The sequence below is a fragment of the Labeo rohita genome, chromosome 23 (assembly GCF_022985175.1).
Source record: "Labeo rohita strain BAU-BD-2019 chromosome 23, IGBB_LRoh.1.0, whole genome shotgun sequence".
Taxonomy (NCBI): domain Eukaryota; kingdom Metazoa; phylum Chordata; class Actinopteri; order Cypriniformes; family Cyprinidae; genus Labeo; species Labeo rohita.
The window spans coordinates 10,162,391-10,174,803 of NC_066891.1; the positions used below are offsets into that span (position 1 = coordinate 10,162,391).

The 12,413-nt window shown below is 35.4% G+C and overlaps 1 protein-coding gene across 4 annotated transcripts; it reads right to left on the reverse strand.

Annotated features, from left to right (window-relative positions):
* Window positions 1-214: 214 nt before the first annotated feature.
* LOC127155158 (L-rhamnose-binding lectin CSL3) lies at window positions 215-9,660 on the reverse strand. 4 transcript variants are annotated; one of them, XM_051097204.1, is made up of 8 exons: window positions 6,157-9,660; window positions 2,313-5,980; window positions 2,127-2,186; window positions 1,855-1,990; window positions 1,607-1,716; window positions 1,435-1,479; window positions 1,147-1,267; window positions 215-746 (listed from the first exon to the last, which is right to left on the reverse strand). In XM_051097204.1, exons 3-8 carry the CDS (start codon window positions 2,164-2,166, stop codon window positions 641-643), a joined length of 558 nt encoding a protein of 185 aa, XP_050953161.1. In that variant the 5' UTR covers window positions 2,167-2,186; window positions 2,313-5,980; window positions 6,157-9,660; the 3' UTR covers window positions 215-640. The 4 variants fall into 4 exon arrangements, with proteins under 4 accessions (XP_050953161.1, XP_050953160.1, XP_050953159.1 ...); XM_051097203.1 differs by having other exon boundaries at window positions 2,313-5,244; window positions 5,782-9,660; XM_051097202.1 differs by having other exon boundaries at window positions 2,313-9,660.
* Window positions 9,661-12,413: the final 2,753 nt, after the last annotated feature.

The window sequence follows — 12,413 nt, forward strand, 5'->3', positions numbered from 1 at the left end:
AGAGGGGGCAGATTTTCATTTTTTGGATGCCGAACGAAATGTCTTTTTCGTAACTAAGTGCTTTAAGGTTTCTTATTATTTCCTATAGTTTCTTTTATTTGTTTTTGCACAATTACTAATAATGCTGCTGATGTTGCAGTCTGACCATGTTCTGTGTATGTTCTAGGAAGGTCTAAAGGTGCTTTCAAATAACAGGCCTAATAGAGAAGTGTTTGTGTGAGAAGAGGCTTGTTTGTGTTGTAGTTTAAAAGGCTCATCAAATCAGTATGTGTAATGAAGGAATCAAAGAAAAAAAGTGCAGGAATTTTAATAAGAACAACATAATCAAAACAAGAAACAGGTACATGTAACAACAAGGCCTATTTATACAGACTAACAAGGGTAACAAGATAACAGGACAACACCTGGAAAGACAATTAAGGGGAACCAATTAAACAAGAAATTACAGAAGGACTACAAACTGGCACAAGAAACTCAGGAGACAAGAACTACAACATATAAATCCAACACAAGACAGGGAACATGACAGTATTCAGTTTTCAAAAGTTTTCTAAGTTGTAAAATGTAAAGGTTCATTATATTATTTTATTTTATTCTAAAGTAAATTGCAATTTATTGTAAAAACAATATTAGTAGCATCTTATGCACAGTTGAACGTCACTTCTAGATACTTATGGACACCCCTACATGGATCAGTGTAGAGAGAACTTGAAGCATGTAGTTGACAAGACTTCCTCCCATCGCACCTTAAGAGGTTCAAAAACAACAGAGCACAAAGAAATGTGACCAGTGGCTTGTGTGCACAAAAAAAAATCTCTGAGACAGTTGTGCATTTTTTGCTGCTTATTCCACTTGAAACACTGGAAAATCACTTGGTTTTAAACCACAGTGCATAAAAACTAATGCATATGATAAACTTTTGTAATGGTGCAGCACTGTCAAATGACCATTATCATGATAAGATGAAAATCCAAAATCTCTAGCAATTGGCAAAATCCATTTATCATGTCTACTGGTATCATCTCTAATTGTCCCTTACGTATTTTTGGTATATTGTTTCAAACCAGCTTAAGATTGAATGCTTATGTGTGTGTATGTGTTATGGTGTCTTATATGACTGTATATGAAGTGTATCTGCTGTAGTACCTGGAACACATACTCCTGGTCTGAGGAGAGTAACAGTGTGGTGTTGTTGCTAATTTATTAGGTCTGGTTACAAGATCCCGTCGTCCATAATTGGCATGATCAACAAAAATGACACCAGTAGCTTTTGAAACACAAAAACAGCAAATTTCAAAACAGTAATTTGTGTACTGTAGCTGGACTGATCCAGTCAAAATACTGTGGACATGAGGCCCTGAAGAACTAAATAAAATACTGTACCCTTTTGATGCTATAACCTCAGAATTTACAGAAAGAAAAGATAAATCTTACCACAGACAATGACGCTTTGGGTATTTTCACAGGTTGCACTTCTTCCTAGAATTAGTTTGGAGGAAAATGCAAACAGAAGTGACTAATATTGACAGTGACTACCAGTTTTAGATATTTAAAGAAAACATTAAAGAATTTTGTCATTGATAATCAACTTAAAAAACTGGCTTACTTGCTGGGAGACAGTCATAAGTCAAATTCAGGTATTTATATGTCCCAGTACAAGGATCAGGGAAAACTGAGTTTGCTGCACTAACAAGACAGCTGTTTCTTCCATTACACCTGTTTCATGGACAAACAATGACAAGTACTTCAGAACAGTTTTAATATACTACAGACAAATAATTGCTATTGTAAAATTATGTATAAAATGACACTGTAAACATTAACAGTTTTTTCTCTGCTATCTGTCGATCCTACCGAGTGGTCATTGTACTGAGGGATGATTCTTGGAAGCAGTGCGTATTTGAAATCTGATTAGCTGGTCTCCCACTTGTGCATGTTACACTATCAGTCCGTCCATAGTTGGCTTCAACAACCGTTATGTATCCCACACCTGACAAATGCAAAAAAAAAGTGAATTGTGATAAGGTTTTCTGTTCCTGTTCTCCATTGCTTCTTGTCTCTCTCATATGCCTTGTTTGAGCACAGAAGACCAAAAATGTAAATTTAAAAATGACTGAATTACTCACCACAGCTGAGGAATGCAGATCCTCCTTCACATATCAGCATTATTTTGTATGCTTCTACTCCTGCAATAAGAAAACATGCTGTTTAGGCAAGATGATATAGTAAAATGACATAAAATGAAATTATGTAATGTAATAATGTATTTTTTAATGAGAATGTAAATTATTCAGTTCATAAGTCATTCTTACCATGTTGAGACAGAAACAGCAGCACTGAAAATCAAATAATTCAATTCAATTCAATTCAAATTTATTTGTATAGCGCTTTTCACGATACATATCGTTGCAAAGCAGCTTTACACCAAATTGACATTTTTACAATATATGTAGTAGTAGCTTGATGTACATATGGCAGAGATGTGTGGTAAAGATCAATTAATGACGTAATCAAACAGACAAAGAACACTATAAATTAGTAGCAGAATTCCGGTAGTGCTGTATGTTTTCAGGGTTGGCATCATCTGAAGTCCTCTGTGGGGTTGGCATCATCTCTTCTTAAGTGTTCTGGATCCACACTGGAGCTTGTGAATTCCTAGTTACCATGGGATGTCAATCCCATGGCAAAAACAGAGAACAAATAGGAACATAATTAGCGTAGCTGCTGTTCAAACTAAGAAAAGGAAGGTTTGTTAAACCAGAGCTAAAAGATTAATAATGAACATTTGATCAGATATAGCTGCAGGAAAAGTTTATGAGATGCATTATTTGAATGCTTGGCTAAAAAGATGTGTCTTTAATCTAGATTTAAACAGAGAGAGTGTGTCTGATCCCCGAACGTTATCAGGAAGGCTGTTCGGGAGTTTGGGTGCCAATAAACAAAATGAAACAAAATGAAAAACTGAAAAATGGAAATCAATCAAGTTGAACTGGTTCTAAATCGATACTTACAAATGAACCAGCTTAGCGTTTGCACCAGCATGTTGAATGTGTGAACAGAAGGAAAACTAAAGAAAATGAAAGAATCCTCTCAGGGAGACACATGTGCACATGATATTTATAGCAAACACAGACCCATCATACTTTGTTGTAGATAACAAATGCGGAAATGGGAGTTGAGAATCTTAGAAATTTTAAGTGTTGTTAAACTAACTGACCTGAATAGGTTTTATGATTTTATTGTATCTTACATTTAATGACCCTATATTTAAAAAAGAAAAAAAAAGGAAAGGACGTGACGTGACATGTGGCCAATTATGGTGAGCCATACTTGGAATTTGTGCTCTGCATTTAACCCATCCAAGTGCACACACACACAGTAGTGAGTAGTGAACAAACACACACCAGGAGCAGTGGGCAGCCATATTGCTACCGCTGCAGCACCCAGGGAGCAGCTGCTCAAGGGACTCACCTCAGTCATGGTACTGAGGGTGGAGAGAGCACTGGTTATTCACTCCCCCTACCTTCAGTCCCTGCCGGACCTGGGACTCAAACATGCAACCTTTCAGTTACAAGTCGGACTCTCTAACCATTAGGCCTATGGCTGCCCCTGATTAAATGCAACTTTAATCTATTATTTAAGTAAGGTTACTATTTTTTACTGCTTTGTTTTAACCAAATATCCGAATAAGTATTTGCTGTTGTGTTTTGTGCATTCACACTAGCTGAGCTTTCCCAATGTGTTCTGTGCTGATCCTAGGTGGTCCCATAAACTGTTTCCCAATCCTATTTTTGGAGGCACACAAACAGTACATATTCTCTTTCGTTTTACCCTGCTGGAAAAAAAACGGCTAAAACCAGCCTAAGCTGGCTGGCTGATCTTAGCTTGTTTAAGATGGAAGTAGCTGGTTTACCTGATCTCCCATCCTAGGCTGGTCAGGCTGGCTTTAGCTGGTTGTTCCAACTAAGGAAGTGGCCAAACCCCCTGTAAAACCAGCCTGCTGACCAGCTATGACCAGCTAAGCTGGGTGACCAGGTATTTTTTTCAGCAGTATCCCCATATGCTATAAAGGTCATGTACATTTTCTCATGAAAATATCAGTTTTATAGTACATTGAATCAAGGCTCAAGGAATTTTATATGAGTAATACCAGCAAACTAATTCAAACTGCTGCGAGGAAGAGGAAGTATTATAGGTAAAAGTCATATGACCCTGGTATTAACTTTGGTTGGTCATAAACATTAAGTGTTTTTTGAACCAGGCAATCTCATATGTTATGTCCTTATGTTCTTGAGTTATGAACATTCTTAATTATTTATCTAGATGATTTGATCATCAGAGTTGGGAAGGTTATTTTGGAAATAGATAATACAATTAATAGGTTACAGATTACAAGTTACTCAATTTAAAATGGGAATTATGGGATAGCTTTAAAAAAAACTTCTGATATCAGTCTGAATCTGATACTTACAGTACTTAGTGGAGAAGAATAAAGAAGGATCTATAAATGAACAGAACTGTTTGCACTGACATGTTCAGTTAAACTAAAGTGAGAAAAAAGCATGAAACCAGATATTTTAAGAATGATTTCTATGTGCTGAGAGTGTGTTGACAGTCTGTGTGATTGGATAACTGAGCTTCAAAATCAATAAAGAGGTGGCTTTAACAGTTATAGATTTGAAAAACAAAAAGGCGTGAATAAAGAACTCAAGAACCATTTCTGTAAAAAAAAGCTTCTTCAAGTTGATATGGTTGTAAATTGAACTGTTACACTCTTAAAAATAAAGGTTCCAAAAGGGTGTTTTTGCAGTGATGCCATAGAAGAACCATTTTTGGTTCCCCAAAGAACCTTTCAATAAACAGTTTCTAAAAGAACCATTTTGAAGAACATTTTAAAAATCTAAAGAACCTTTTCTGCATTTGAAAGTTTCCATAGGTGTTCAAGGTTATTCATAGAACCACTGATGCCAATAAAGAACCTTTATTTTTAAGAGTGTACATGTAAAGAACCTTTATGTGTAAAGGCCATTTGTAACTTGAATGTGCGAAACATCCAGTGTCACTCACTTTCAGTTATTTTATTCAGTTATTTTATGTACATATTATTTGTTATTAATTATTTGTTAGAATATTTTAATGTTTAGTCACAATCATAAACACACTGGTTTGTAACAAATAATGCTTACTTCCACATTGCAAAATAGAGTAGATAACAATTGCAGTGGATCCATCGCTGTCTGCTGTCTTTATAGCAAAGGAACAAAGAAAAGTAGAGTTATAGTTCATAACCTCTTAAATCTTGAAACCTTACGGATCACAGCATGGTTTTATAAAGCATTACCTTCTTGTTTCTACTGTAGTATGGATAAACTGCAACATATACACTGACCAAAATTATAAATGCAACACTTTTGTTTTTGCTCCCATTTTTCATGAGCTGAACTCAAAGATCTAAGACTTTTTTTCTATGTACACAAAAGGCCTATTTCTCTCAAATATTGTTCAAGTGCAGTTTGCTGGCCAGGTAAGTATGCAGGAATTATGTACAGATCCTTGCAACATGGGGCCATGCATGATCATGTTGCAACATGAGGTGATTGTCTTGGATGAATGGCACAACAATGGGCCTCAGGATCTATTCACTGTTTCTCTGTGCATTCAAAATGCCATCAATAAAATGCACCTGTGTTAGTTGTCCACAACATATGCCTGCCCATACCATAACCCCAACGCCATCATGGGCCACTCGATCCACAACGTTGACATCAGCAAACCGCTTACCCAAACGACGCCATACACGCTGTCTGCCATCTGCCCTGTACAGTGAAGAGAACACCTCTCCAAAGTGCCAGATGCCATCAAATGTGAGCATCTGCCCACTCAAGTCGGTTACGACGACGAACTGCAGTCAGGTTAAGACCCCGATGAAGACAACGAGCATGCAGCTTCATCCATGAAAGCCACCCCTAAATAAAACGTGCTGTTTAGGCAAGAAGATATAGTAAAATTACATGAAATCGTGTATTTTTAAATGAGAATGAATGAACAGAAAGAAAACTAAGAAAATGAAAGAATTCTCTTAAGGAGACACAAGGTTGGCACTGATAGCCCAGTGGTTAGTGTGCTGACACATAGCATAACAGTGCTGCTGGCAACCTGAGTTTGATTCCTGTCTCACGGTCCTTTGCTGATCTTGGCCCCCTCTCTTCACCCAATGCTTTCCTGTCTGCTCTCAACTGTCATATCAGAAAAATACAAAAACCCCATAAAAAAAAGAAAACAGAGACCCATCATACTTTATTGTAGATAACAAATCTGGAAGTTCTGAATCTCAGAAATTGTAAAATCCAGATGTACCTATAAAAATAAACCATACTTTTGTTGATTATTAAGGTAACTGACTGCATACATTTTATGATTTTACTGTATCCTGTTTTACTGCTTTGTTTTGATCAAAATATCTGGAAAAGTTTTTTTCTGTTTCATTTTGTGCATTGACACTAGCAGAGCTTTCCCTTCTCCGGTTTCTGTGCTCATCCAAGATGGTCCCGAAAAATGTTTCTCAATCCTGTTTTTGGAGGCACACAAACAGTACATAATTTCTAACTCTTTCTTCTTCTGTTAAAGTCTAATTATCCCCTTATGATACTGAAAATAAAAAAAGTGATTAAAATATCAGTTTCATAGTGCATTGAATCAAGGCCCAAGGAAATTCATATTAATTCAGACTGTTGTGAGGAAGAGGAAGTATTATGGGTAAAACTCATATGACTCTATTATTCACTTTGGTTGGTCATAAACATTAAGTGTTTTATGAACCAGGAAATCTCATATGTTACGTCCTTATGTTCTTGAGAAGTGAACGTTCCTGGTTATGTTCCTGGTTATTTATCTAGATATTTACCTTATCAGTGTTGGGAAGGTTACTTTGGAAATGTAGATTATAGATAATTGGTTACAGACTATAAGTTGCCCTATTTAAAACGTAAAAGGTATTTCAATTATTTTATTAAAGTAATATAAATGTGATTACTTTTTAATTACTTTTTTTCTAAATTTACATTTAGCAGATGCTTACAAATGAGCAACTTACAAAAGAGAACAATAGAAGCAATCCTTCATCTCTTGAATTAAGACGATAAAAAATTTAATTCTAAAGCACAGCCACCACAAAATCAGACTTTTCTTTTTACTTTGAGATTGTTCTGAGGTCTAATGTAGATTTCAAATCATAACAATAGTGAAATTTAATAAAAGTATTCAGATGTAACCCCCTTTGTGTAACGATTCTGTGCTCAAAAAAGTGCACAACGGCGAAGTAATCCACAACAAGTCTGTTAATAATGCATCCACAGAAAACAAACACACAAAATCCAGGAGCAGGGGGTAGCATAACACAAAGCTAAGCAATTACAAACAAACAATAACAGGGAATATAAATACTAAAGCTAATGAGAGACTAATGACTTGATTGAATGAACAAAGGTGAACAGAATGACATGATCTGGGCAACTAAAAAAAACTAGGTCAAAGGAACAAAAGGCAGGAGAACAGGAACAGGGAAAAACACAACTAAAAGTCCATAAATAATCAGCAATTTCTTAAGTAACTGTAATTTAATTACTCTGTAACAGATTGAAATTAGGTTACAGTTTATTTTAAGGTGTCCTTATTACAGTGTAATTATACATTTAAGTACTGAATAATATTAACAAACTATGTGTACTTACTATATGGTTAGGATTAGGGTTTGGCTTAGGGTTACTACGTTAATACATACTTAATTGTTATTACAATAGTAAGTACATGTAACGTGTAATAAGGACACCTTTAACCCTTTAATTGTTACCGTGCCCCCAGTGGGATGCCTAAGTTTACTTCACCATATTACAAATAAATCCTATTCTAATCATGATAAACTATACATCACTGGAAAGGTCTAAGATTCCTAAATAGATATTTTACCATTTTTTTGTGATATTTTTATTTAGGGTTTTTCACACTGTGCTTAACCTCGGTTCATTGCTGTTCTATCGCCACTTTTGCGGTGTCATTCTCACATTGTGGTGCCAAATTTGTACACTGTGAAACAATACATTGTTAGAATGTTACTAATAGATGCTTAGCAACAGACAGCCAATCACATGCCTTATATTTATGTGCTTATGTGCAAAGTCACACACATTGTATAAACACATGAACTGGAGTGAAAAAAAGAGTGTTTCATTCTTACCATTTTAGTCTGAAAAGTTAATTCTGGAAAACTTGAGAGTATAATCTTGCAATAAACAGTATAATATGAGGTTGTGCAATGCTAGAACCTTTTGTAAACAGGTTGCGTGCTGTGCTCGTCCAATGCGTGACACTGACACCACAAATATGCAAATAAGATCTATAACATTAGGAATGTTTGTTAGAAATTGTTAACCTTGTGTAAAGTATGGGCAGTGTGAAACATGAAGCAAGATAACCTAGGATTTCACTTTCCCAGGGTTTAGAATGACCCAGGGTTAGCTATTTTATTAGTCATTTAAACAAAACAAAAACAAAGAAATTCTTTGTAAGTGATAAAAATATTGTTACACAAGTCAGTTGTGGTTATTTAATATTCACACAGACATCTAGCCATCTTGTCTATGCATCCCTTATTGCAACACACCAACTAAAGTGTTGGTACATTTTGTTCTCAAAAGCATAAAAATGGTATGCCTGAAAAGAAAAGACAAATGTTAAGCCTGCAAGAAAAAGGCTGAATTACACAATGTAAATTGTGATTAATTTTAAAATTATTCATTAAAAAAATTTCTTCACAGACCAAATTTTATTTTTGACATGAATGAAAAGGAGGCTGTGAGAGACAGAACAGCGTTGTTTGAAAACATGCAAATTGTTCAGCTGACAAACATATTTTCACAAAACTTTCAGTAGACAAAAATCCATAAAACTGTAAATAAAAAAATAACATGATCTTAGGAGCTTTATACAGCACATGTCATTATTTATACAGGGGCTAACAAGTCACACCTAATAAGTGCAAAAAACTACAAAGGACTACAAACATGGTAATCAGGATGTGATACAGGAACAGAACATCAACATAAAATGGTAAAAGACAAGGCAACAGTAATGTATTTGGTCTTGACCGGATAGATTTGCTACGTTGCTGCTGCTGAGACTTGCTACTGCCAGTACAGCCACAGATATTCTGTTGGCTGCACATACAACATACATGAAATTATGTTATATGTGTGTGGGCTACCATGCTGAATGGCTTAGTTGTATAACTATGTGTGCCTGGGCTACAGTATTGAGGAATGAATAGAATCATAATTTGGCTTGGAGTCATTTTCCAGCATCATCTCTGGCTCGTTATCAGGCTGGTTTCTAGGCATAGGCAAACTAGGCGATCGCCTAGGCCGCAAGCAGCAGGAGGGGGCGCCAATGAGCGCACATATTGGCAGTACATTTTAGTGTATAAGGTGTGTGTTGTTAAAGGATCAGTGAGTTGTGTAATATTCCTATATAGAACTTTAACGACAAAAAAATATTGGTATAATAAAACTCTAACGATTAACATACTACTGAATGCGTTGTTCTGCTAATTTATGGTGACTAATTTTACTTGTCTAATTCATGTTGTGCTAAACCACAGAAAAAACGTGTGGAAGCTGCTAAATCTTATAGAGAATGGCTTAGTAAGCAGGAAAGGGTGTAGTATTTTGATAAACTAAAGTTAATAAGTGGTAAAGATACGTAAGAGCAGTATTCATTAAGATATTAGCCTAGTATTTCACCTACCTGGACTTGAATGATAAGAACCAACACAAAATTTGTCAAGATTCTTACCCTGGAAATCCTGGTTCAGTTTGGAAAACCACAAACGACAGTTTTTTGCACTCTTCTCCTTGATTTGCTATAACTTTTGGCAGTCTATAGTACTCTTCATTTTTTTCCAGGTCCAAAACATGACAATAATTGACCGTTTTCAGCAGCAATAATCAGCATGCGAGTTTCCTTCAGTTCAGTGGCATTGTTTACGTTCAGTGCCGACGTTGTTTAAAGAGGAAGTTCAGGCGTCAAAGAGTAACAAAGGAATAAGCAGCCTAGCTGCATTCTGAGCTACTTTTGTCACTGATCAGGCTTTTATATGTAGTTTGGGGTAACAAAGGGTTTTATAGTTTTTTTTTTTTAACAACAACAAAACAATTAAATAAAAACAGATAAAGACAAAAAGTAGTCACTGATAATATCTAAAAACATGTCAAAATGTTATAAAATTCATTTAGGTGTGATGAAAATTTCTTAGCAACTAAGGATTGCACAAACCTGTTTATATTTATTTAAAGGGGTCCTATTATGCTTTTTACAAAATCTTGATTTTGTTTTGGGGGTGTACAAGAACATGCTTTCATGCTTGGCTTTCACGCATTATTTTTCACATTATTTACATTATTAAAATACCTTTCTCCCAGCCTGGCACAAATGGCTTGATTAGTTCCGGGTTTAATGAAGCCCCGCCTTCCAAAAAACGAATGTGCTGTGATTGTTAGCTGTCCCACTGCGTTGCAATTGGCGAACAGCTTAGACGGTGATTCAGTACTGAGGTTTTCTAACTTTGTAGATCTTTTTTATGCTTAAACATACACACCACACAGTAGCTAAATTTCAAAAAGTGAAAAAGCATAATAGGACCACTTTAATATAAGGCTATAGAGACATCTAGTGGCTACACAATGTTATTGTAGTTGATAAATGGTGCAAAATGTGTATCTTAATCAATTAAATTATTTTTTATTAACAAAGTTCGGGAGAAGCACGATTAGATAATCAACCAATGCGGCACAGGTGGGACTCGTTTACAACAGTTTTCTGGCATCCCTCCTCCACACCAACCCTTCACTCTTAATCTATTCTCATCCCATACTAAGGATAGAGGGAGTTCTCTGGCTTTGGGCTATATTCTGGGCTCAGAGCCCTCCCTCAGGACAGCACGCGCCAAATATGCTTACTATTTGTTCAATTAGCTTATATGTAAGGGCGAACTCACAAAATAAAATTAAATGAATCTGACAAGAAAGGAATGAAAAGAAATTATACACACAGAAATATAATTTGGAAATGTATCACTGTTGCTATTTAAGATTTGAGTGTTTTACATCAGCAGTTATTTTGTATGTAATCTTGGCTAGAAACGGCTCTGCTTGTTATAAGAAATGTAAGAGTTATTTCCATATGCTGGGCCTTTTTATTAGTAGGCCTAAATATAGTTTTGTGATTTCTGGTTGGCCATAATCCTGAAGTGTTTTATCCTTATGTTATGTCCTTTATATTGTTCTTGAGTGCTGAGCAGTCCTGATTATATCTGCATGCTTTGATCATACATTAGACATCTACTTTTTTGGCATGATTACAAATGCAATAACAAAAACAATTCCATACATCTAAAAAGATCCTACTTCTTTTCCTATAAAGCCTGCTGCATTTAATAACATCTGGCCAAATTACAATTCAGAAGAAAGTATAAGTTTCATATAAATCAGAGTTTTATATACTTATTTACATATTATACTTTTTTCCACTAAAGCATATAACTGCCCATCTTTTTCTTATTGTTCTAGTCAATAATATATTATATTATAAGCTGTGTCATGGCATATGATTGTTCAAAGGACATCAGTATGTGTGTGTGAAGAAGGGAAGGCAGATTTGATTTTAAATGCAATTTATTTGTATAAAGCTTTCTGCAATAAACAGTTTTAAAGCAGATTTAAAGAAAAGTGAAACAGAAATGGCAGTATTAAAGAAAAGGATGTGAAGCATTGCAGAATTATAGTTTTCACTGAGACCTCTGAGTCAAAGTATATTCAAAGTACACAATGAAGCAACTTTATAAAGGTGTTGAGAATCAATCCAGAGAACCCTCAGAGAAAATAATGACTTGTCAAAACTGATCAAAAACTGCCGTTTGTGTTTAATGGTAAATAGAAAAATAAATTAAAGCTGCAAGCAGAGTTGAAAGGGCCCTCGCACCCGGGCTCAACGGTTAGGAAAACAGCAAACGGTGGGCAATATGCATTTAAAGTGGTAAATATAGAAGAAATATGTCAGAGACATTTATATGTGCCAAATTTAGTGTAAAGCATGATGATGCCAACATGTGGATGTTTATATATGAATATCAGCATTTAGATGTCTTTAGGCCAGGACTTGTGAAGTCAAACATGTGAAGATTGGTGCAAATTGGACATTGCATGTTTAACTGAATATAGACATGGGCATGTGTTCAGGATTCTTATTAAACATGAGTTTAGATGCAGATCTGACATTGTATGCCTGAATTATAACAACTTCCTGTTTCATGGTGAAACATTGAAATTTGTCACAGAGGGCTTTAGATTAGGGCTTTAGATTGA

Coding starts and splice junctions, on each gene's coding strand:
- LOC127155158 (XM_051097204.1), bottom strand. CDS start 2,166: ATGCTGATATGTGAAGGAGGATCTGCATTCCTCAGCTGTG. Junction 1,268..1,434: donor CCAAAGCGTCATTGTCTGTG/GTAAGATTTATC, acceptor GTGTTTCAAAAG/CTACTGGTGTCATTTTTGTT. Junction 747..1,146: donor ACCAGGAGTATGTGTTCCAG/GTACTACAGCAG, acceptor GAACCTCTTAAG/GTGCGATGGGAGGAAGTCTT.